General features: G+C 36.8%; 1 protein-coding gene across 5 annotated transcripts in view; it reads left to right on the top strand.

Moving 5' to 3' along the window:
- The window catches only part of ltbp1 (latent transforming growth factor beta binding protein 1), a 212553-nt gene that overhangs the window by 157256 nt on the left and 27894 nt on the right, over positions 1-27403 (top strand). For 3 of the 5 annotated variants that reach the window (XM_008125451.3, XM_016990622.2, XM_008125460.3), the window contains 12 exons: positions 6-104; positions 4911-5036; positions 5722-5847; positions 6210-6332; positions 7796-7915; positions 13455-13577; positions 15011-15133; positions 16566-16688; positions 17643-17768; positions 21233-21358; positions 23013-23156; positions 26063-26245. In XM_008125451.3, the coding sequence (XP_008123658.1) occupies positions 6-104; positions 4911-5036; positions 5722-5847; positions 6210-6332; positions 7796-7915; positions 13455-13577; positions 15011-15133; positions 16566-16688; positions 17643-17768; positions 21233-21358; positions 23013-23156; positions 26063-26245 (1542 nt within the window). The remainder of the gene's footprint in view (positions 1-5; positions 105-4910; positions 5037-5721; positions 5848-6209; positions 6333-7795; positions 7916-13454; positions 13578-15010; positions 15134-16565; positions 16689-17642; positions 17769-21232; positions 21359-23012; positions 23157-26062; positions 26246-27403) is intronic. The other 2 variants (XM_008125456.3, XM_062974291.1) reach the window with 1 other exon arrangement.

Genomic DNA, 27403 nt, shown 5'->3' with positions numbered 1-27403 from the left:
TACAGTAGTAGTTGAGAAAACCTCTCCTCCTGTGCCTGTGGAAGTTGGCCCAGATGTCTCGACTTCAAGTGCCAGTCAAGTAATAGCACCAACTCAAGTTACAGGTATGATGCATATTTTCCAAGCAAAAATGGAGGTACAAATGGGTATACATTCCCCGTCCAATTAAATGTTGCTAGAGCATCAAATTGGAAGAATTCAGCCGCAGAACTCAAGGAGATGCTGAGCCAAAAACATTCTGTTCAGGAGGAGAAAATGATAGATTAAGTGGTTCAGGTTTTTTTCCTTTAAATGTTCAGAATATACAGCTAGGTTCCAGTTTGTAATTGCCTTATTTTGAGTATCTAAAATGGGCAAAGGATCAAAGAAATCCAGCCACTGTTTGCTTCATTCTTCCAGGCCCTAAGTCCAGTTAAGAGTTAGTTTGCAAGCCAGTGAGAAGTAAACTCACTTATTGAGTGTCTTAGGCCCGTTCCACACTGCACCTATATCCCAGGATCTGATCCCAGATTATCTGCTTATCCCAGATTATCTGGCAGTGGAGACTCATATAATCCAATTTAAAGCAGATAATCCGGGATCAGATCTTGGGATATAAGGCAGTGTAGAAGGGGCCAAAGTTACAGTTTTAATATGTCCATGTGAGGGCAGTTTCCAGACTTCCCTCTCCTCATAAAAGTGCATGTCTGAATGTATGCCTCCTGAATCTCTCCAATGGTTCACTTTTGCTAAAATATTATAAGTGTTATGTTACTATAAATTAAGAATATCCTATTTACAAAGAATGGAAGGAAAGGATTGGATGTAGTATGTCAGTATGTGGATTCCTCTTAATTCCACTGTGGTTTCAAAAAGTGCTTGTTGGAAGCTATTATGAAGCTAACCAATGAATGGTTGTTTTCAAAAATCAACTGATAGTAACAGTGGGCTAACTCTGGTATCCAGTAGGGTTTGGTTCCAGGACCTATTGTGGATACCAAAATCTGTGGATACTTACATTCCACTATATACAATAGCATAGTAAAATAATGCCTCTTATATAAAATGAAAAATCAAGATTTGCTTTTTATGTTTTTCAAAATATTTTCAAGTCGTATATGGTTGAATCTGTGGGTGAAGAAGCACAATGTATAATTCCTTACTGAAATGGCATTTCAGGACAGAAGAGATGTCCAATGTTATTACAAATAAATCAAAAGTTCATGTATGGGTTTGTGAAAGTTTAGACCTATCGGAAATTTGCAGAAAGAAAAGAATATTTTCCTCAGTATTTTTTTTACGCCTTTGGTGCATCTATATAAGAGAAATAACGCTTTTCAACCAACTTCAGCTACCACAGCTCAATGCTGTGGAATCATGGAAGTTGTAGTTTGGTTATGCATAAACACTATTTGGCAGAGAAGCTTAAAACCATCTAAAACTACAACTCCATTATTCCATAGCATTGAACCATGAAAATTAAAAGGATGGCAACTGCATTAATTCTGCAGTGTGGATGCACCCTCGTTCACTATGGTTGAGAACTTTAGGTGATTTCTATGTGTTCCATCACAAGTCTTTACAGTACATTAAGAGAGTTTCCTCAATGTGTAAAATTTCCTATAGATGTAAAATTTCTTGATATTTTGAAGCTACGGGAAATATGGGATGTTTCCACTTTAAAAAAATAGGCATTGGAATATTCATAAAAATGTGAAAAATTGGATACTGCAATCCTTCAAAAATAGTTCCCAAAGTATGAGGGATTTGATGCATGTGTAAAGAGTTTTTTTGAGGGGGGATCAACCCCCAGGTGACCTTAAAGATCAATTCCTCACACATACAGAAAAATGCAACCAGATGCTCCCCAGTGTCCTGAGGAGATGCTGGTGTTTTCTTTGTATTTTCAGCCCTCTTGAGTCACAAGAGACATAACCCCCCCGCCCCCCGCCAATAGGAAATAGTCTATTCTGGATAACCTCCTATTGGGAAATAGCTTCTGGGTCTGAAAACAGGAACAGTGCTTCATGGACACTATTCTGTAGCCCATCTGGAGATCTTACCACCAGCTTCTGGGGCGCTGTGGAGGCAAGAAATCTTGACAGTTGAGCAGCACTAAATCGGATTGGATGCAACTAGATAACCATCCTTACCATCCCATTCTGTTCACATCTGGTCAACAGGCACAACATAGCTGGTAGCCATCGCTTGCTGCCTGGAGTGACATTGGCTATGTGAATGGGTGAATTACCTCCCCCTTTTTCCTCTCCCTTCTCCAAGGGTCTTGCATCCTGACCAACCTCATTCAAGGCAACAGCAAAAGTCACCAGTTGTGTTGTACCCACCGGCCCCTGCTGTTCCTGAGCCTGACTATAGTGTTGCTCTTGAGGACCTTTCGTAGCTCCTCCTGTGTGATTCTAGAGTCCCCTTCCAGAAGAAGTTGACCTTAGAGCAGTGGGTCCCCAGATGTTTTGGCCTTCAACTCCCAAAAATCCTAACAGTTGGTAAACTGGCTGGGATTAATGGGAGTTTTAGGCCAAAACACAGATTGAGAACGACTGCTTTAGAGTATTGCTGGGGACCAAGAGATTCATAAGGAGATGTTCTCTCAGGTAAAACCTTCTTCCATTTTCATGTGAGTCTTCACTCCTAACTCCAACAAATGGAAAGGACTGACTGTACATATATATGATTCTGTCGATAATGTCTATGCGTCCTCATAGCTTATATAACTACTGGTAGTATAAAGTTTCCGCATTTTTTGTTTGTCTTAACGATTTTCATCTGGAGTTTCTAAGAAATATACATTGATTTGCAAGGCATCCCAGCTCTATATTTAGCTGTCACAAAACCTAATCTATCAAGCTTTCCACTGTTTCAAAATTAGTTTGAAACACTTGTTTTGTATGACCAGCACGCAATTGGGCGCTATTTTTTCCCATGTTTCTGTAACCTAGCAACATATTTAAATCTCCCCTCCAGAGCATTTGTGCAGAAAATGGTGATCCACCCTTTTCGTGGATCAAAGAATTGCAACAGGAGTGATGTTATTTCTATATTCTCCTGGCTCTGGAACTTCCTTTTATATCCTGACATCAATTTATCTTTGCAGAAGGTTTTTCTTAATTAAGCATTACCAGCTGTGCAGTTTGTGAAAAATGTGCTAATGTATTCCAGCATAACGTCGGAATTCCTAAATTCCATTTTTATCTCAGTATGTTTAAAAGTTATGTATTTATGGAATCTTAATATAATCAGTCAGTATTCCATTTATGGTTAATAAGCAGTTGCTCAAAAATGTACATACCATTTATAGGCTATGCTTTAGCTGGCACTCTCAGCAATGTGCTTTTATTTCTTTGTATTTCTAAAAAGATTTTCTCCAAAGGAACACATATATCAAAACCAGATTAAAGAATAATGCAATTCTGAAACCATAAAATGTTGAATCAAAGCCTTCAATCTCATATTAAAAATTAAACATAATAACATCTTTATTATCTGCCTGTAATTAAACATAGAGAATGTCAGTCCCATCTCTCTTGGGAAGGAATGTTATTATGTGGATGCTACCACAAAAAAGCACTTTGTTCCATGTTCACACCAAAGTAGTGTTTTTGGAGAATAGATAGGCTTCTTTCTTTTAGAATAATAGAATCATAGAGTTGGAAGAGACCTCGTGGGCCATCCAGTCCAACCCCTTGCCAAGAAGCAGGAAAATCGCATTCAAAGCACCTCCGACAGATGACCATCCAGCCTCTGTTTTAAAGCCTCCAAAGAAGGAGCCTCCACCACACTTTGGGGCAGAGAGTTCCACTGCTGAACAGCTCTCACAGTCAGAAAGTTCTTCCTAATGTTATAATAATAATAATAATAATAATAATAATAATAATAATAATAATAATAATAAAACCCTTTATTTATATACCGCCCTATCTCCCGGATGGGACTCAGGGCGGTTTACAGTCATAAAAGCAAACACAAACATTACATAACAACATAATACACATTATTAAACAAAGTAAAACAATACAATTATAACAATAAATCACACTTATATGACCAGATCAAGGGGATGGGAACCATAAAACCAATATATTAAAATGTATCATTTTAGGCTAGGGAAATCTTGTGCAATATATTCAGGCCCAAGTGGAATCGCCTTTCCTATAGTTTGAAACCATTGTTCTGCGTTCTAGTCTCTAGGGCAACAGAAAGCAAACTTGTTCCCTCCTCCCCATGACTTTTCCTCACATATTTATACATATTTATCCTCTCAGCCTTCTCTTCTGCAGGTTAAACATGTCCAGCCCTTTCAGCCAATCCTCATAGGGCTTGTTCTCCAGACCCTTGACAACTTTAGTCGCCCTCCTCTGGACACCTTCCAGCTTGTCAACATCTCTTTTCAATTGCGGTGCCCAGAATCGGACACAGTATTCCAGGTGTGGTCTGACCAAGGCAGAATAAAGGGGTATCATGACTTCCCTGGATCTAGACACTATAATCCAATTTATGCAAACTAAACTCCCATTAGGAGCCTCCGGTGGCTCAGTGTGTTAAAGTGCTGAGCTGCTGAACTTGCAGACCGAAAGGTCCCAGGTTCAAACCCGGGGAACGGAGTGAGCGCCCGCTGTTAGCTCCAGCTTCTGCCAACCTAGCAGTTCGAAAACATGCAAATGTGAGTAGATCGATAGGTATTCCTCCATCGGGAAGGTAATGGCGTTCCATGCAGTCATGCTGTTCCATGTCTTTCTGGATATTTGTATTATTTCCTGGTGTAGAAACACTGCACCCTACTAATTTCTCAATGGTAAAGCCAGTGGATTGACATTTTAAAAAATTCTCTTTCTTTTAAACTGATAAAAACAGTAGGATTATTAAAGCATTTTAAATCATTTGTTATAAGTGTACATATATATCTTTTTATTTAGAAATCAATGAATGCACTGTGAACCCAGATATCTGTGGAGCAGGACATTGTGTTAATTTGCCTGTGGGATACACCTGCTTCTGCTATGATGGATATAAGATTAATGATCAACAAACCAAATGTTCTGGTATGATACATTTTCCTTTTCCCAATTGATAAGCTGATTAGTCTCTAAAAGACTTGCATATATAGAACCTGTTCTTTGTAGAAATTAACTATGGTAGTATAATTGTAAAATGATAATATTTACTAATTGACCCAGTCATCCATTTTCATAACTTGTGTCAGTTCAAAACCGGTTTTATCTTTCACCCATTATTATGTGTATGAAGAACAATGAAAGAAATTGCATTTTGTTGCTGGAAAATGAGAAGTTAATATGTTCTGTCTTCCAATGCAACACTAAAAATCATGAAAGCATTTGTAAGGAACTAAACAAGAGCAATGTTTCATTATATTGTGTACATTAAAACTTTATAAATGGGAAGAGAAAGTGTATCCATCACTTTCCCTGGTTTCCACAATGTTTAAAAAAATCTGATTTTCTGTTATATTTAGTGTCCCTGTGCGTAAATCTATAGGTCTGTTACAAAAAGTTACTACTGAGAAATATTATCTATTTATTTTCCAAGAAAACTTCATGCTTTGAAACTGTAAGCCAAAAAGTACGTTTTTTGAATCAAAGGAAACAAATATATGCTAAAAGAGTCTGTCTTTCATTTCAGTGTCTTGTAAGCTTCAGATGGAGTAAAGTGATGGTTATGATAGAGTATTGCCTTTTTGGTCTTCATACATTTTTATTTCTTTAACAGATATTAATGAATGTACTCAGACTCCACATCTCTGCTCCCTCGGGCGTTGTGAAAATACAGAAGGAAGCTTCCTGTGCATTTGCCAGGCAGGGTTCATGGCCAATGAACAAGGAACAGACTGTGTTGGTAACTACTGTGCAAACTCTTAAAAGTTAAGGTTAAAAGTTAAGATTCTGGTTTTGAAATCAATTGATGCCAACAGCATCCATTTGCATTAGAAGCATTTTTATAGAAGTATTGGATTGGTAAAAAATTCATAAGTTGCTATATAGTCTATATCTCAGGAAAAGTGATTATACAGTTGAAATTTTTTTTACCTTATGCAGTCTAGCTATAATGGTATGCTGCCTATGCAAGCTGTCTGCCTTTGTGAGTGGTAAAAAAGGCACCCATAGAATTAATATTCTGTAAATGCATATTATGTAGAACTTATTTTTCAGGTGTTTGATTTTTGTATTGATTTGATATTAATAAATGTTGATTTCTAGATGTTGATGAATGTGCCAGACCTCACACTTGTGGAGAAGGCTTCTGTGTAAATACCATTGGTTCATACAGATGTGAATATTGTGATAGTGGATTCCGAATGAACAGGAGAGGGCAGTGCGAAGGTGGGTAAGAGGACTACTTGACATTCCTTCCATAGCCATTTTCATTTGGAAAAGCTGTCCAAGGAAAATGGATGTGATTTTTCATGCATTGGGAAGAAACTTATCCTATTCTTTCAATTTTTTTTCACAATCCTTGTATATGTGTACATGCATTTAGTCACTGGTTGACTTATGGTAATTTCATGAATTTCTTAGGCAAAGTATTCTCTAACATGGTTTTTATAATTCCTTTCTCTGAGTAATAACCTACAGCGCTTGGTATTTGTTGACAGGTTCCCATCCAAGTACTAACTAGGACTGTTTAACTTCCAAGATTAAACAGAAACTGGTTATTAGGTTATTTAGGCCAATATGCATTAAGGTGGTTTGAATGGGTTGTGTGTAAATAAGCAAATAGGATTTCTCTTTTGCATGTAATACGAATGGCAAGCATACATCCTTAAATAACTTTTATAAATGCTTCAGATAACAGCATCTTAAACAGCATCTCAAGTACAAGTAAAGATAAAGATATACATATATCATTTAGAGTTTATATATTTGTTGCTTAGATCATTTTATACCATACCGCTGTGATTTCACTATATAGAAAGCACAACAGTAGAAAGTCACTGCTATAGAAAGTGTTCTAACCTATTGCATCTGCATATGGTTTGCCAATTGCACAGTGGCAGATAGGAGGGTGCTCCAAAGGGTTACTTCTACTGTCCAGATAATTATTGGTTGTCCTCTCCAGTCTTTGGAAGAATTGTATCATTCCTGCAGCCTTGAGAAAGCTCAAAATATTCTTAAGGATCCATCTCACCCTGGATATTCTTTTTTTTTTTAATTGTCACCATCTGGCAGACAGTATAAGATGATAAAAACAAGGATAAATAGGCTGAGAGAGTTTTTATTCTAGAGTTGTGACTATATTGAACTCTTTGGTTTCATACTGGTATGGCATTAGAAGTTGTGCAATAGCGATTAGAATGGAGAAGGATGAATGCTTTGTTTTGTAATTTGTACATATACAGTAAAGTGTGATTGGGGGTGGCATTTAATTTCACTGCATAATGTCAGTAAAGTTATTCTATTCTGAGTAGAGGTTTTAGGGACTACCTGAACTTGTGAATTCCCCATCGTAATAGTAACTGACAAAGCAATGCAGATGCCTGCTATGATAGAGTAATTGACTAAATGGAAGAAGAATATTATGTATTTCCCTAGATTTTAACACAGGAAAATATTTTTTCTCATAATCCATGAAACAAGACTGTGAAAACAATCAGGTTAGGTTTAGTAACAATAATTTTGAAGCAAAGATTTTTACATTGCTGTTCTGCAAAAGGAATTAAGTTTAGTTGTGCCTTATTTATTGCAAAATGGAATTAATTACAGTTAATTGAGTGTTGGTAACTAGTTTCCAAGATGAATTTTCCCATATTAGTTGCTGAAAGCTTATCTTTGCTTTCCTTTTCTAGATATTGATGAATGCACAATTCCACATACTTGTCCTGATGCAGAGTGCGTTAATACTCTGGGTTCTTACCAGTGTGTCCCTTGCAGAGATGGATTCAGAGGCTGGAATGGGCAGTGTCATGGTAAGTGTTTTATTGTAAATATTTTATTTTTCCATTGTTGATATATTTACATTTTTTCTACAGAATTTAAGATTTGATTGCAATGCTGGAACATGCATCTTGGGATGAACTAGGGGCCCATCTACATGGGCATCTAAATCCGTGCTATAACACTATGTAACACGATTTTTGTTCCTGGGGTATAAATATCATTTCCAAATGGTTCTATCATAAAAACATGGAAAAGTTTATGAAACTGCAAAAACTTTTCCTGCAGCATATTTTGCTATGGTTTTTCAATGAATATCTCATTGAGTCTCAACTAATTCAACATTGTTTGTGGCAGCTACAAAAATGAAGTTTCTATAGTATATAACTGTCACAGCAAACTGTTGGAGTTCTTTGTTTAGCAGCAAGCCAACCCGCTTCTTCAGCAGATTAGTGAAACGCTCCTCTCCACTCAGCTCAGGGATAGTCGTCACTTAAAATTGTCTAGAGATGGCACCTTCTCAGGTGTAGCACCTAAACTCTAGAATGCTCTGCCAGAAACGATCAAAGCAGCACCCAACCTCTTATACTTTAGGAAAAACCTGAAAACCTTCCTCTGGGGAATAGCTCTTAATTAGGGTTGACAGAAGCCTAAGAGCTGCATTTTAATAATATTTTACCTTCTTGTGAATTTAAATGGTTTTATTTATTTAATGATAATTTTACGTCCGACTGGAACTGAGTAGGATTTTCTACTTTTTTAAATGGTTTATTTTACATTTATGTTTAATTGCTGTTGTAAACTGCCTTGAGTCTTCAGAGAAAGGTGATATAGAAATTTCCCTAATAAATAAATAGATTAAATCTTGTTTTAAATATAACCTCCATTCTGTAAAAATGAGATTTTATAAGACAAATGGGCAGGAATCCAGCAGTGAAAAAAAATGGAATGATCAATCAATTAAATTATATAACTGGGATGAAGATAGACTGAATTTACTGAAGTGCCCCAGCAACATACTAGAGTTTTGAAAGGTATTTTTTTCAGCTACAACTCCTAAAAAATCCCCTGCCAGCATTATCCTCAAAAGCAAATTTTCTTAACTTTAAGAACATCTACAAAAATTGTTTATCCCACTGCTTCTTAAGCTGTGGGTCCCAACCACAAACGGATCTCCTTTGCTCAGTGTAGGGGCCGTGAAACATTTCACGACAAAAAGAGGTTTCTGAAGGACACCTACTGGCTGTTCAGATATTTACACAACTCTATTAACAACAATGTGCAATAAACTCAGTAGAAAATGCTTCAGCTGTATTTTATAAAAAGGAAAATTAGCTTGTTTAACAAGTCTTGCAAATGATCATTTATTATCAGGAGGTGTTTGTTTTTTGTACCTATTTTATATACCTACATACCCAGGGTTACATAATATTTTCTTGGGAGTTAGGAAGTCAGAAGTGGAAAAGGTTTAAGAAGCCCTGGTTTTTCATTTTGAATATGCTGCTCTTCCAGTGCTTTACTGAGCATTAAGTGTGAGACCTCATGGATTATGTCTCTATGTGGGACTTCATGAATCATGAATCTATGAATAGGAACAATTCTGGATAGTCAAATAATGCCAGCTTCCAACCTAAATTGGGGCCCATTCACACTACACAAATACAGTGCTGCTATTCTCTTATTTATTCTTTTTCATCTTCATTCAGTGAGAAACAATCTGTCATTTCATTTTTATTTACTTGATAAATAAGCCAACTATAATTTGCTTGATAGACTAGATATATAACAGAAAAGTGTGTCTGTGTGTATATATGTATATATGCATGTACACACATATGACTACAACCCGAATTCCCTAAGGAACACTGCTACTGCTTCTCAGTTTGGAACTAGATTTTGCTGGTTTTTTTGGCTTCATAATAATTAATTTTTTTGTGTCAGGGGTGATTTGAGAAACTGCAAGTCACTTCTGGTGTGAGACAATTGGCTATCTGCAAGGACATTGCCCAGGGGGCACCCAGAAGTTTTGGTGTTTTTACCATCCTTGTGGGAGGCTTCTCTCGTGTCCCCACATGGAGCTTGGAGCTGATAGTGGGAACTCATCCGAGTTCTCCCCGAGTTGGATACGAACTGGCAACCTTCAGGTCAGCAACCCAACTTTCAAGTCATCAGTCCCACCAGCACAAGGGTTTAGCCCACTGCGCCATCAGGGGCTCTCATAATAATGGGATGCCAGAGCACAGCAAAATCGGTGACATCTCATAGTTGGTTCTGAACATCTCTGTCTCTGCTGTACTTCATGGGGCATAGTTTCATCAAGTTCCTCATTTGTTTTGTCTATTCTGGCAAGAAGGAGAAATAGACATAGGGTCACTGCTTTTGGCAGTGATCGTGCATCCCCCTTTTGACATCAGAATCTTAAATTGAATGCAGAATGCAATTTCTTCTTGTATGAAGGAAGCTATTAAATTCTTCTATTCCTGTCTGCACTTCATATTTCACTTCAGGCTTTGCTTAGCTCAATCCTAGGCTTATACATCAGAGGAAAACAACAATATGATATTCCCAGGGCTTGGCTCATATAAGACAATGTGAGATAGTTGGTCCAAACTCACTTTATTATCTTGTAAGTTTATAACAAAAATCTAGTTTGCTTTCATGGTTTCAACTATTACATTATACACATTGTGTTGCCTAAAATGTATGCAACTGTGTAGTTTAGGCAGTGTGATTTTGAAAATGTTAACTTTTCTGGAATAAAAATAGCTAAAAGAAATGATATTTTCCTGTGTTGTCTGGAATTCTAGTATTTGGGTTTTTAGTGTCTGGGCTTCGTATTTTTAAAAAATCAGTTTATTTTGTTTTTATTGGCTTTGAACTCTTGGCATGTTACCCTAGGTCTGCTTTCAATGTTCAAAGAGAAGGGACATTTTGAAATGACAGGCTAAGCAGATAGATATGTCTTTATAAAGTCTTTCATTGTGTTGCTTCTGCTAGCAAATCAGGAAAGGCTTACTCAGCATTTCCTATGACTTTAAGCAGACATACTTCTATTATCTGTCTACCCTTCCACCTATTAACTTACCTTCCTGCTTTATAAAAGCTGGTTCTCCTACCAGCTTTGTTTTTTAAGATAACAACTGAAATGTCTGGAACTGTAGATTGTAAACTCTTAGAAGGTTTTGAACAATATTTTTTCAATGGGGCGGGTGGGAGAAATTAGTTTAAACCGATGTGCTATATATAGCTATATAAGTCATATAAGGAGAAATTGTTGTCTTTATACATTGTATAATAATACTTATATTTCTGAAAAATAACAATAAATATATAGATGTTTAAAAAGGTTTTTACACAAGTGCAAGACCTAAGGAAATTATATTTCCTTTGCAACTTCATATGTTTCCCACTGGTTTTGCTCTGAAATATTTGCAGCTGATCTGCCTACCACTATCTCAATGGGAAGATATGGTTTGCTTTTTTGGAGCCCATTCCTGACATAACACTTCCAGATTCAGATGTGCGGTGCACATACAGTATAATGAGCATTATAAACATCTTGGATCCAGCTATATGAACAACCATGAATCCTTTCATACTATACATTTTTGTGGTATGATTCCACTTGAATTCCATAATACAGAATGGTGAGATGCAGCACTAGAATTCTGGAGATTCTAAATATCTTCCTCTAAACTAGTGGTTCTCAAATCTTTGGTCCTCCGGGTGGTTTGGACTTCAATTCCAGCCAGCTTACCAGCTCTTAGGAATTGTGGGAGCTGAAGTTCAAAACACCTGGAGACCAAAGATTTGGGCACCACTAGTTTAGAGGAAGATATTTAGAATCTCCAGAAGTCTAGTGCTGCGTCTCACCATTCTATAGGATCCATGCAAAGTGCACATCTATGCTGACACTGTAATGCAGCTTGGAACAGGTTTGGGAGGAACTCGTTTCATTGCATGAGTTGTTAGATTGACAGATCTGGAACTGGGAGGTGATTGCATTAACCGTGAAATCTGGCCTCAAACTACTCTGTGGGTCCCTCACCCTTTTGCAGGAGAGATGCGCTCCAGCAGTCCAGGAGGCATAGGAAGTGAAAAAAGGAGAGGGATGACAGAAGTGGAGACAATGACCCTCTCATAGTCAATTAGCTAATTTAACTAATTTACAACACCATAAAACTGCCAGCAAAACACGAGGAAAGGAATGAGGAAGTACAGCCACTAGTGGACGGTGGCTGGAATCGTGAAGCTGGAAAAATGTTAAATGCCTCTGTGTCTGTCTATACTGTATGTTGTTTGTCTGTTGGCATTGAATGTTTGCCATATATGTGTTCATTGTAATCCACCCTGAGTCCCCTTCGGGGTGAGAAGGGCGGAATATAAATACTGTAAATAAATAAATAAATTAGTCCTCCGCTTGCCAACCATGACCTTGAAATGTCTTTTAGCAGCTCTCTTGTCCTCAATCCTACATAACACTTCAGCAAGGGCGAGTGTTTACAGTGTGCTCCGCATTCTATGAAACCAGTTTTGCCCTGGGATTTGGGATATGTTGGGATCTGCTACAGTGTGTTAAAGGGTTTAATTTGATCTTCCCTTCAGCTTTCTTTAATGCACTGTAATCCACACTGCAGTGCGCAATTTCAAGTTGGCTCGAGACCACATTAAATAGTCGATGTAGATGAGCCCAAAATGGAATCATAATGCTATACTTGTGTAATGCAAACGAACCCTTTGTTTCCAAGATAGATCTGCCCAAGTTTTACACAGGAGCATTTTCCCACAGTCCCACAACCCTCAAAGTCATACAGGAAAAAAATGAATACTTTGGAGTCCTCTCACTTATGAGTCTAAGGGCATAATCATCACTGCATAATTAATGCAGTTTGATAGCACTTTAACCGCCATGGTTCAATGCTAAGACATTTTGGGATTTGTAGTGTGTTGAGGCGCTAGCACTCTTTGGCAGAGGAGGCTAAACATTTGTCAAACTGCAATTCCCATGATTCTATAGCTATGAACCATGAGAGTTAAAGTGTTGCCAAAATTTCAGTGTACATGCACCCTAAGTTGGCTTGGTTTCTGTTGCTTTTTTGTTTTGTTAATTCGCCATTGCATAAAGTCTTTCCATTTCTTATTATTATGCTTTTTGCTTCCTTTGAAATTGCAGCTATTCAAACTCAGATTTACTTTCTGCTAACACTACTTTTCCTGACTCTGTTGGAGATATTGAGGCGCATGTGGGTGTGCCTAATTTTAAACAAGCAAAATGTACAGACAATAGATTTTAAAATAAATAATAGTATTTGTTTATAATATTGCTTTTCAACATTGTACGGTATTATACCTTGTTTTAATTGGATTCTACTTTTAACCTATCCTATAAACAACTTTGGATCCCCTGTTGGGAGAAAGATGGGACATTGGTATAAGTAAATAAATAGATTAGCACAAAGGCTTTCATAGGCACTAGCAGTTAATAAAGCTTTGTTGGGAGATATTTTGGAAAGCAACAAGCATCATTATCAAAAAGCAAGCAATGGTTAAACACATCCTTCGTGTTCACAGATATAAACGAATGTCAGTATAGCAGTCTTTGCACAAATGGACAGTGTGAAAATCTTGAAGGATCCTTCAGATGCTTTTGTAGCCAAGGATATCAACTTTCCTCAGCAGGAGATCAGTGTGAAGGTGGGTGTGTTGTGTGATACCCTGACTCTTTAAATAGCGTATGTTATGGTTTGTGGGCAGCTGCCTTTTCCAGTGAGTCACGTTTTCTCATAGTATGTCCAAATTACAACAGTCTCAGTTTACGAGACTGTTGTAATTACTCATAGTAATCTTGTCACCTCGGGGAGAGTTCAGGCTTGAATTGCTCTAATACCCAACTATTGGGATTTTTTAACCATTCTCAGTATCAGCAGAATACCTCTCTGGTTCCACATTTCAAATGAGTTGATTTTATTTTACCAGCTTTCTTATCCCTTCTAAAAAGGAAACACAGTTGATGGGGATACATATGCTTTAACACATGGCCGTAGCTGCGGTCTTTTAGTTACTGGTGTCATAAGGTCTTGAGAAAAGACTTCCAAGAAACATCCTTCTATGTACCCTTTCCAAAGCACAAACTAAAAGAATACTCACTTTTTGGTCTATAAGTGCCTGAAAGTCCCCCCAAAGAAGACTAAAAAGAGCAGCAGACTCTAAGACAGCAAAAGTGAGCCATTTTAAGATAACCATAGACATGCTTGGGGAAATAATTGATAAAGGACTGAGAACAGCCATTTAATAGGTTTGAGGTGTTATTCTACTTTGTTTAAATTGATATGTTTTGAAAATATTATGTTTTAGTACTATAATTTATGCAATTGCTTTTCATTACTCTTTTTTAGTACCTGATTTAACTAAGAAGCTGCCATATATTGTTATGGACCCATCTAGTTTAGTATTATCAGAGCTGACTGGCAGTGGTTCCCCAGGTTTCCAGATAGGATTTTTTTCCTAGCCCTGATATTTCCTAGTGATCTATCCTCCAAGTATACTGCTAACCATTCAAATACAGAGTGGGACATAAAGATCACCCACATTTCGAAGGGGTATAAAAAATGAATGAAGCTATTTAGAAAAAAAGTATGTATTTCCGAAAATTACATAAAACAATTTTGTTTTAATGGGTTTTTAAAATCATATCAGACAAATAATTTTGTAAGGATACAGTTTTAAATTGGCACGCAGAATCCTCCTCAAACTCCAGCTTGATATCCCTAGTATCATTGCATCCTTATGAACCTTGGCAATTGCCAACAGGATGCTCTTACTGCTTCCACATTTTCTGGCATTCTAACGGTCTTCAATCTGCCAGGGATTTTCTTTTCAGTTTGGATCCTGTTGCCCAAAGATTAGAAACCCATAGCAAAATCATTTTCCAATCTGGTACAGATGCATTTCAACCGAGCACAAAGTGTGTACGGAATGATCTCAGCATCATTATCACAGAACGGTTGTTCTCATAATACACTTGAACAACAAAGCTGTGATATGTAACTCATAGTCCAACTCATGATGGGTACTGAAATAAGTTGGTATTTTATAAACAAAGCTAAACATGTGCTTTTCATTTGCAGATGTAGATGAATGCCAACAGCAGGAGCTCTGCATAAATGGTCAATGCAGAAACATAGCCGGGTCTTACAGGTGCATTTGTCCCCAAGGTTACCAGCTGTCACCTTCAAGAGACCACTGTGAAGGTAAAACTGTACTTCCATAAAACATTATATGTACGTTGAACCATCAAAATGAAAAGGTGTCACTATCTCAGTCACCCATCTGGACACTTTTAGAGTATTTTGGATTTCAGAATTCAAGATACATTTACATCTGCCAACCAAACTTTTCCTGACTCCCTTGAAGATATTTGAGGTTCATATATGTGTGCATAATTATCAACATGCAAAATGTCCAGACAGTAATTCTAAAATAAATAATACTAAAAAAATCCTTTATTATGTAATATTCTGGCAAAAATTATTGGCCCACTTCATCAACTCAGGATTAATTCTCCTATTCCAAATACTGAATAATCTTACTAATAAAAATGTGTCTTATTTTTCTCTCCCTAAATCCAATCTTGTGACTAAATGTCAAGAAAATTAGCATATTATTTCTCTGTGCACTGTAATTCTACTAATGATCATGTTCTACTTAATACAATATGGGAATATTGAAAGCTGGGCTCCATTATTATTATCTATTCTATATAATTCCCCAAGTACTTATCTTCTTCCCTTGTTAATCCTCATTCCCTAAACTTCACATGGACTCAATTTCTAGGTTGGAAACATTGACATCAGGGGAAATTTTGTTTCTTTTCCCCCGAGATTTGATCTGAATAAATCTCAGCATGCCGTAATATATATATATATATATATATATATATATATATATATATATATATATATATATAAATCTAATTAGCTATCAGATACTCTTCTCATTGGGCCCACTGATGGTGCCGCGGGTTAAACTGCTGAGCTGCTGAATTTGCTGACCAAAAGGTCAGTGGTTCGAATCCAGGAAGTGGGGTGAGCTCCTGCTGTTAGCCCCAGCTTCTGCCAACATAGCTTTTCAAAAACACACATGTGAGTAGATCAATAGGTACTGCTCCAGCGAGAAGGTAACGGCGCTTCATGCAGTCATGCTGGCAACATGACCTTGGAGGTGTCTACGGATAATGCCGGCTCTTCAGCTTTGAAATGGAGATGAGCACCAACCCCCAGAGTCAGATATGATTAGACTTAATGTCAGGGGAACCCTTTACCTTTACTCTTCCCATTTAGGTCAAGAAGTAACTGAATTCATATAAAAAGACCCTCATAGAAATATTCCAGACACAACTTCCTTTCCTCAATGTACTCATTATTTCCTATCTTTAGGACAGATTATACTACTGCATTATCCAGTCTAAATCATTTACTGCACTCCCTAGCCTCTGTCAATGGTAGATACTTGAACAGCAAATGAATAACATAATCCTCTTGTAGTAGCCAAAAGATTAGTATTTCTTACTTGATGCTCTACATCACAATGTATATCTCTGATTCTTACTAGAGAGGAAGTTTTAAGATAATGTTGTTATTTTAATATTTTCTAAAACTTTGTTTGGGTCCTGTCTCATTTCAGATATTAATGAATGCCAAGAGGACAGTGGTGTTTGCCGTGGAGGGAACTGCATTAATACGAAAGGTTCTTATGAGTGCACGTGTCCAGGTGGTTTCCAGCTGGTACCTAACAGAGGTTGTCAAGGTATAGCTTCTCTTTCATTGGAAAAACTCCAAAGCCATGTTTCCCCCTGATTGTTCAACATTATAACAGGAAAACTGGGAACAGGTGTGGTGTAGTGGTTTAAGTATTGGATTGGACACTAGAAAAACCAGGATTAAAATTCAGACTTGGTCACAGAAACCAACTGTGTGGCCTTGGGCAAGTCATATTTCTTTAGCCTCAGAGTAAGGCAAAGCCAAGCCCCCTCTGAATAAATTCTGCCAAGAAAACCCCATGATAAACCTATGCTTTAGAGTTGCCATGTTAGAAATGATCTGGGAGCACACAATAATAACTACAGGAGAAGTGACACCTGGAAGACATCTTCTGGCATTTAGAGTCATATCCAGTAGTTTCAATCCAGAAATACAAAATATTGACCACTTTCATCCTTGCAAAAGTATCAGATCCAGTACTTTGATTTCACTTGCACAACTTCAGCCCAAAGACTTTCAGAGCTTTTTATGAGTATAAATTTATTCTGATAGAAGTTATTGTGCTGCTTTTCCCAATTGTTTTTAGCTAACCACTAGCACAGTGGTTCTCAACCTGAGGGTCCCCAGATATTTTGGCGTTCAACCCCCAGAAGTCCTAACAGCTGGTAAATTAGTTGGGATTTCTGTGAGTTGTAGGCCAAAACACCTGGGGACCCACAGGTTGAGAACCACCGCACTAGCAGAACATATAACCCATTAATGGAATGGTATTGCATCTTGTATTTTTCACTAGCTTTCCATTCGGCAGCCTTCAGTTATTTTTTTTAAAATGAGTAGCTACATTCTTAAAATCAATATGCTTCAGCAATTCTTGTCCTTGTTATGCCTGTTAGCAACTGAGTTAGACCTACTGATTTTTATTCACTAACGTGGACTGTATGTTATACAACCATAGAAACCAACAGTGATGTCTTTGATCTTTCCTGCTTTGCTCTCATAGATATCAACGAATGTGCAGGATCCAATCTCTGTTTACCTCATGGGGAATGTTTAAATACAGAGGGTTCTTACCATTGCATTTGTGAGCAGGGCTTTACAGTTACTAGAGATCGCCAATCATGTGAAGGTAAGCTGAGTTAGATGATAACACTAAAAAAAGCAGCATAAATCTTAGGCATATATGTACTAGAGTAGGCCCCATTTATTTCAATCGGAATTACTTCCAAGTATGCCTGTTTCAAATTACAGCTTTTATTCTATTGCTTTATATTAAAATAAGAACTTATGATGATTTATTAAAGATATTTCACAGTAAAGCAGAGCAAAACAAATCTACTGGTAACAAAATAAAAAGATATCTGAAAACAACTGCAACACATAAGGTCTCAGTCACAATATTTTCATTTTTTTAACTTGTAGATGGGTATGAGTGAATATATAAGAATCACGGTCAGGTTTTTCACCTTCTATTAAAAATGAAAATGAACCAAGTTGGGTTAATTTTGAACAATTAGGCCAGAAGTGGTCTCAAGCTTGGATGGTCAAGATTATTACCAGAAAGATATAAATAATCAATTCAGTGGTTATACAGTTTGAGCAGGCCTGTAGCGAGGGGGGGGGGGGTGTTAGGGGTTCAACCCCCCCCCCCCCCGAAATTTTTCAGGTTATAAAAAAAACCTGGTTTACTCATGAATTTTAACTGGTTAACCAAATCCCCATGCTAAGTCTATGAGACACAAAACATTAAGAGTCCCTCCAGGCACTATTTCAAGCAGATATTGATAGGTTTGTAGCGGGGAGGGGTGTGCGCTAGGGGTTAAACCCCCCCCCCCCCCGAAATTTTCAAAACCCCTCCTGAATTTTTTTTCTGGCTACAGCCCTGAGTTTGAGTATTCGTTATCCAAAATACTTGGTATTAGAAGTGTTTTGAATTTGATGGAGAATTGTGTAATACCTTTATTTGCATAGGCATACATAATGAGATATCTTGCAACCCAAATCTAAGCACATTTTTAATGTTTCATATATTAGACACATAGCCTGAAGTCATTTCATGCAGTATTTTAAATATATGTGGCATGAAATGAAGTTTACATACATTGAATCTTCAGAAAACAAAGGTGTCACTATCCTAGCAATCCATGTAGATTATTTCAAATTTTGGGATTCTAGATCAGAGATGCTCCACCCACACTTTTTAAAATTCTATACAACAATAGAACATCTATGATGAAATTGTCCCTGCATGAAAGCCTTTACTTGGGTGGGGGGCAGAATGGAGGACAATAGCAGGGTTTGGGCTACATGTTCATGGTGTTCACTATAACTTGCATGTCACTGGAGAAAGGGCTATTGGTGTCTCCTTCTCAGTGAGAACTATAGCTGTTTGTGGAGGCGGGAGGCTGTCTGTGTAAGTGCACACCTCCACCACATACAAAATACATATTTTTCACTTTTATTATGTGTATAGAAAATGGGAATTGAACAGTTTCCTTCATAGTAAATACAGCTGAAGTGATTTTAATTTAGCTTATAAATGAATGGCAGATCTAAAATTATTAAACCTTAAAAATACAATTCAAATTCTATAACCTCTGTGAAGGGATAGTTCATTAAAAATGTAAAAGGTGTCCACATTGAGGTTTGAAAAGAAAACAAGAGGCAGATGTAAACGTTATAACCTATCCTAATTGTCATACTCAACCATTTTCAGTAAATCTCATCCACAAAAGTCTCCATGAAATTCCTTAATACTGCAATGTTGATGGAAGAGAACATTTTGCCATGAAGACAATAATTTGATCAGATGAACATCTGCGCAATGTAATACTTTGAGTTTTCTCAGAAAGAAAAGAATGAGCCTGAAGTCATTTTTAGTGTCCATGGTCATGTCAGTGCCACCTCCTTGTCAACAGTGTTAAAATTAGGGGATCAATAAGGATGAATAAACAAAGACTGATCTGATGAACAAGACAAACCAAAAGAAAAGTCTGGTTCTATTCAAACAATAGAACCATAGTTTTGTGACCCTTTAATTTCCTGTACAAGACAATGCATGGAAATTATTGGACCTTGATGAGAGAGTGACATCTTCATTAGTATCTGTGAAAATCTTATCTTGTTGAAATACTCCATATGCTAAAACATAGTAGTCTATTATGTACCTTGATCTGTATCATTTGTTCATTTTATGTACAAAAATCTAATTTATTTTAAATAACCTATCATTTACACACATCTGCCTGAATCATGTCTCAGAAAGCATAGGTCACTGAATCATTTGTTGAATAGTTCCTTATACACCCTACCTTAACTGTTATATAGAAAAGAGTCATTCCCTTCTCTTGAGTAGAGTGATGAAAGACAAGACCTTATTCTGCCCTGGGGGAACCTAAAAAAGCACTCTACTCTTTCTGACATTGTGTCGCTTCTGGCCCTTGTGAATGTCAGGGTGGAGAACACAGTGGCCAGCTGACCCCATAAGGCAGCATTAGTGCTTTCCTCTCTCTGCAGAATGACCCTCGACTTATCCACAGGTCTTATCAAAATCCCCAGTTTTGGTCCCCAAACATGCCCTCGACTTACACATGAGTATATACAGTACGTCAAATTGATTTAGTGAATCTATTGTAGTTGTTTGTGCCAGTAGAATTCAGTCTGGGTTTTGTTTTTTTTCAAAGTGCATGCATTGGTAAAGTCTTGTTAGTAAGAGAGGTTTTATATTAAATGTTTGTGCAATTATTCCAATTACCCTCACTTTGTATAGGGGCTAATTAATATGTTTCTTTGTTTTGTATAATGCTATATGCTGTTTCTTGAATTCTGTTTTCATTTCACATAATAAGCTTTAAAAAAAGAGAATTTTGGAAGCAGAAACCAAATTAACAAACTAATGTGACTCCAAAACTGTCATGGAACCCAGTTACAGGGCTTTGGTAATTCAGCCCTGTAACTGGGAGTCATAACATAAACAATCCCAGAAGCACCTGGCAGAAGAAGATAGAATACGCCTGGGAACTTGGGACCGAAAGTATAAACAATTATAATTGGTTTAGTGTGTGAAAATGGTAGTAATGTGATATTGGAGGTGGGACTTGATGATGATATTTACGTGTGGTGTTACGTAGCATCAAAAGTTATAAAAATAGTTGTATGTAAACATTGAGTCATTCTTGACTTTTCCAAAGTCATGTGTTCTTCAATAAAGATTGGATTTGAGAGCAGTTATCTTTAATCTGCGTTCAGACTGATCCTTTGAAGTGAGCAGGACACAAAACTATGGGATGGTATTTCTGAATAATATCTGGCTGAAATGTGCATTACAATTTTTAACTGCAGAACCTGCCCCTTATACAACTGAAGTTAGCCATTTAACATAAGGAAGAGGAATGTATGGCCTTCCAGATGCTGTTGAATTACAACCATCCCCAGTTCAAGATTACATTGCTAATTGTGAAGGATAATGGGAGTTCTAATTTAAAAAATGCTTGGAAGACCCCACGTTCCTATGAGGAAGTGGAACGTACAATTAATGCTTTCTCCAAATTTTTGAACATGCAGCTGTCTGATGCTAATGTGTCTCATTTTTAGATGTGGATGAATGCTTCAATAGCACAGTGTGTGGCAATCATGGTTTCTGTGAAAATTCACCTGGTTCCTACCGCTGCCTTTGTTATCAGGGTTATCAATATCTGCAGGATGATCGAGGTTGTGTGGGTGAGTTGTGAGACTTTAATTTTTCTTCTTTCCTGAACAATCAGGTCTCAGCAGAAACCTGGTGAATCCTTTCCCTTTTACTAGTTTTAGAAATGTGTAATTTTGGAAAGTGTGCTTATATGGAAGACTATTCTAGAGTGTATGAAGTGATTATCTAGTGTGGAATGATTATTTGATAGTGTGCATTTGCATTTAGAACAAATATAATCATTGTTATTAATGTGATGTGAGTGACACTGAATTCAAGGAATATTACGACAATGGATAACATTTACTATAAAAATCACACCTAGAGAAATAGTTGTTTGGACAAATATTTGAGAAGCCTTTTAGCATTGTATGTGGCCTGATATTTCTCTTCTACTTGTCAGGGTTTTTTTTTCTTTTTAGCATCCTGTTTATGCATAATCCAATTTGTATATTGTTTTATTATTTGTATTACATTTACTAAAAAGAAATAAACATTTATTACACTAGTTTTCAACAGTCACAGAATTTTTCACAGATAAATGTGGTAATGAAATTTGTAGGATAATTACTTTTTTCACAGCCAAAGACGGAACCACTTTTTCAGTGTTCTTCCTTCCACTTCTCCTGCACTTTGGAGGTGTATATGATGGGATTACTCTAAAATCAACACATTTGAAAAATATGTAATTTAGAATGGAATAGAATTCCTAGTTATTATGAAAAGCAAACCTCTGTAAACTGTACAGTGTGAAATACTTATGAAGTATACTTTCCAAGGATTGGGATGAAGGCTTTGCTGCAAAATAAAATAGTTTTGATTATTATGAGTAGTGTGTTGATATGATATTAAAGTTGAACTAGACTTGAACCATAAATTATTTAATCATGACTACTTGGCCTAAAATATTCGGAGCTTATAACTTTGTATCTTCAATGTTCATTATGACTATTAAAGAGATTTAAGTGTAAGTATTCACTCAGTAAGCTTGATAAATGCCTGTTTTGTTCACTAATGTGGAAAACATACCACATCCCTGTTGGATAAATTAACTTGGTTAGCTAATTTACGTTGATGGTTTCAAATGGCTGAAAAAGCTATCCAATAATATGTTTACTGTGGTATCATTGGATCCATCGTAGCCCAGAGCTATGAAAAATATACTTAAGGACAATGACTGTTGAAGTCTCCAAGTCAACGCAAAGTTGTTTCCAAATCCGTGATGAAAGTAGTTGACAGCCTTTTCCAGAACTATCAGTAATCATGATATCATACTTTGGAACTAGAATGAGTGCATATAATATAATATATACCATGTGGATAAATGTTTTGAAGAACTTAGGGCCTACTATCCATTATTTCTGTCTGCTTCCTCTATGGTTTATAGTTTCACTCTAAATAACATAGTTTACTACTGACTTGTGAAGTTATTGTTTCCTTGATACTGTCATAGTAACTCTTTCTACTGTGTTAGTTTTATTTATTATTTTATTGCATATTTGATCATCATTGTATTTTCTTCTGAGCCACCAATGGAGTCTTAGCAAAGTGAAGGATAGTATACAAATATTTAAAATAAATATCCTCAGAATGCCAGTTGACACTTCTGACACACAAATGGCGGCAACCATAGACCCCTGTTAATGAAGGAAGGCAATTGAATAAATATTGTGTTTCATTTTCCAGATGTGAATGAATGTGAAATGCTGAGTGGAGTATGCGGGGAAGCCCTCTGTGAAAATGTGGAGGGCTCCTTCCTCTGTCTATGTTCTGATGAAAACCAGGAGTATGACCCAATGACTGGACAGTGTCGCTTCCGCTCCTCGTCAGGTAATACAGGAATAAATCAATTGAGCCTGAATGAAGATTGTGAGACAACAGAAGTGCTTCGCCATAACGTGTTGGGGATACTAGGCTTTTAAAGGTCTTTATGGTAACATCAACAACATAGGTCAATGTACACAGATGTTGTTACAGGCACAGTTATTAAAATATTGCATACAATTACCTTTGGGCTATGTGTACAAGGTGCATATTTGGAACTTGTTCTTAGACTTGGGTCCCATCTCCAAGCAATCTCCTTATGTACATATATGCAAATACAGGTATTCCAAAATCCAAAATGCTTTGGACCCCAAGCATTTTGAATAAGGGATGCCCAACATATAGTAATAGTTTACTTCAGACCTTGTGTAAGCAGAATGCTCAAACTCATTCATTGATATTTTTAGGTTCCAAGACAGTGGAAATTCTATCTGTAGCTGAAACTACAGAATCATGGATTTGGCTGTAGTAGGGGCATTTTCAGTACAAATATCAGTACTCTTACTGCTTCAGTCGCAAATGCTGGAGTTCCCTGTAGCAGGAAAGAAACTGAGTAAGATTTACTGAATGATAAGGATACACCAATCCCAAACCAACCTGCTATATAAGGAAATACTTTGCTTATGTGATCACTTTGCATATTCTGAATGCTTTGCATATGGTTAACTTTAGTAAAACTTTGCATATGCTGAACATTGTGGGCTGAAACTCCGTTACATTTTAAAGTGAATTCACTAGATTCATACTTCCCCAGCTGTACAGTTATGAACTATTATTCCTCAAATTTCATATTGTTGTAAATATTGTTGTGCAGGTTTTTGTATTTTGCTTGGCTCAAAAACAATTCCAAAATATGTGTAAAAGGTAAATCAGGGTGGAATTGTAAAGGATGCATACTTTGAGAGACAATGCATTTAGAAATTGCATATTTTGTGGAAAAGGATACTTTCAAAAATACATCATACATGTTATTTAGGAAATTTTCTTCCATTTTAAAATAATGAAATGTTCTGTTCAATAGAGGAAAAGATTCTGCATATAGAAAAAAGATACAGTACGTGCAAAGCTTATACAGTCCAAACTTTGGACTTCAAATCTAGTTGTAACCATCTGCCATGAGTGCTTTGGTTTTGTATTTCTGTGTAGCGGGGGATTGAACTGGTGGCACTCATGGTCTCTTCTAACTCTGTGTTTCTATAGGAATTGAGATTTCACTCTTTATCACTGTGGTGTTCTTCTGTGAATATTTATAAAAGATTTAGCTTTTTATTTTCACCACAGTAATGCATCTATTCCCGTGAGATTTCACCAGTGGGTCAGTTATTCTATCCATTATATTCTAGGACTAGCAAAATATAATAATCCTCCCAAGTGTAACAGATCCCAACTTTTAAATTCTTAATAAGGTCACATTTTATCCTGTAATATCTATCTTCTTGTGGAGACTTACAGGTTTGTCTTCCATATGTTCTTCCACACTTCACCCAGCTCTTTAAAGTATTTTGCAGACTAAGGCAATCCAGTTCCAGTGCTATCTATTCAGATGCCAATAATATGAAAAAGAAGAAGAAAGAATTGTGAACATGTGGGCCCGGCTCAGTTTGTGTACATTTCTTTCTTTTCTTTTTTCAAAGATTTTTTCTTTGGTGTTACTCACTTGCCAAATGTCCAGGATAGCAGCCTAACATACAATCGCAGCTGTGTAAACAGCTTTTTAACAGTTCTGGTCATATAATGGGAAGGAAAACTGAAATTTAAAGTATACAACAAGTTCAAATAGACACAATGGGTTTTCATTTCTAAGGGAATAGTCTGGCTAGTCTATCACAACAAAAACAATTCCACTCACACAGATACATAGTCATATTTCTTTATTGATTTTTTTACTGGATATTTTGTGCTCACGTTTTTAAAAAATATCCAATCTTTTCTGCTGGTATCCGGACTGTAGTTTATGCTACAATAAATTTGTGAGAAGAAACTAGACTTTCTTGTTTTTTTTCCAACAAGGAATTTATATCTCCTTCCTCTTGGACTAGTCTCTGGCATGGCTTTTCTTGGAAAATGGTGTCAAACTGTTGTGGTTAGAGGGTGGAGGCACCGTGCTTCACGATTCTGGCTCTGGTTCATCTCAGCGTATGGCCAGAATCCAATGAAAACGTATACTTTGGTGGTTGAGGTACTGAGTCTCCTCTCACCTTGGGAGAACCAATTTAGTTCAATTTTATTTCTTGTGGCACAGAAGAGTCCTCGTTTGGTTCTTACTGAGCAGTGGGTAATACCACAAAGCCACTACAGTTTATGAAATTCAGTGCATTGTGGAAAATTGTAATTTTCTGATCAGGAGAGACCACAGACTAGCCTGACAAAGATAAAATAGCACTCCTCACAGCCTTCGTATTGACATTGGCAAAATATCAAAGTGAAACAAGAGTGCATGGGTTCATTGGCAGAGGAAAAAGACACATACAAGTGCTTGGTAACAAATACATGTAATAGAAGTACTTTGAAAAACTGTGAACTGATCATCTTGGTGGTGGAACATTCAGAGCACATTAAGGTAAAATGTTAGTAATATGAGACAATAAACTTTCAATTGCTTCTTCTTTTACATAGTCCTCTTTCCAGACATGTGAGAGAGACCTATTCAGTGGACAGATTCTGCACTGTATCTATTTTTCATATTAAAGTAACATCTTTCTCACTGCAAGCAAATCTAGTGTAATAAAATTGTGTAGAGGTGCAGCTACACTATAGAATTAATGCAGTTTGAGACCAATTCAACTACTAACGCTAAGAAAGCACTTCTGCAGTCAAATAATCAACTATATGTACAGTAGAATTTAAAGTGTTGCTTATTTTTTGAGTATGTTGGTAGTTTTTATATCTGTTTTATCTTTTGCTGTTCTTAGATTTGCAAGTAGATGCCAAAGAACCAGCAGATGAGAAGAAGGAGTGCTACTACAATCTAAACGATGCAAATTTTTGTGATAATGTGCTAACATCCAATGTTACCAAACAAGAATGCTGCTGTACTTTGGGTGCTGGTTGGGGTGATAACTGTGAAATATTTCCGTGCCCTGTGCTGGGAAGTGGTACGTTCTCATATTTATTCCTCTGGTAGTTTCTGAGTATAACATCATAATGTTGTTCACTGGATTTACCTGTCCAATAATACAGTCCTGTGCATGTTTACTTGCACCTCTTTCTTGCTGGCCTTTCTCTTTCCTGGTGACTTAGTGCAGGGCTTCTTAAACATCTTCCAGTCATAACCCTTTTCCACACGAGAAAGTTTTACAAGTCTTCAAGTATATAAAATAAGTACAGTAGAGGCTCGCTCATCCAGCGTAATGGGCCAGTGGAATGTTGGATAAGCAAAAATGTTAGATAATAAGGAGGGATTAAGGAAAAACCTATTAACATCAAATTACGTTATGATTTTACAAATTAAGCACCAAAACATCATGTTTTACAACAAATTGACAGAAAAAGCAGTTCAATATATGGTAATGTTATGTAGTAATTACTGTATTTACAAATTTAGCACCAAAACATTGCAATGTATTGAAAACATTGACTACTAAAAAATTGACTACAAATAAATATAGAATTGCTGCCTAGAGAAACAGCTATGGATTTGGGCGGGAGGCAGACTGCATTGGATAATACAGAACATTGGATGAGCGAAGGTTGGATAAGCGAGACTCTACTGTATAAAAATCAAACATTTACTGAGAATAAATCAGTATTTACAAGGCTTGCTAAACAGGCTGATTTTCTCTTTTATGGAGTACAGCTGAAGCATTTTCTGCAGAGTATACTATACGTTGTTGCTAACAGATTTCTGTAAATGTCTCAGACAGTGACTGGGTGGGATTCAGAAACCTTTTACTGTTGCCAATTTTTGTGGCCCTAGCATTCAGCATTTTTGTGACCCCAGCATGAGCTAAGGGAACCCTATTTGAGGTCAAGATTCACAGTTTAAGAAGCTATGGTTTAGTAGATGGTATCTTGAGGAAGAAAGGAGCAAGTGTGAGATCTGTTCATCCATTTTCAGGCATTCATCAAATCAGGATGTCAAGGTATCAGGTATGGGGTTGAGACTTCCCTAGTGACGCACATAGAACATTCCCCTCCCATTAAAAAAGAACACAGACACAATGTGCAGTTGTCTATTTATTACCAATCAGACATATCTGTAAAGCTGGCAAGACTCAGAGAATGGCCTTTCTTGTGAATCTCAGGGATGAGGC

The sequence above is a fragment of the Anolis carolinensis genome, chromosome 1, assembly GCF_035594765.1.
Source record: "Anolis carolinensis isolate JA03-04 chromosome 1, rAnoCar3.1.pri, whole genome shotgun sequence".
NCBI lineage: Eukaryota > Metazoa > Chordata > Lepidosauria > Squamata > Dactyloidae > Anolis > Anolis carolinensis.
This window is presented reverse-complemented; position numbering and strand designations above follow the sequence as displayed.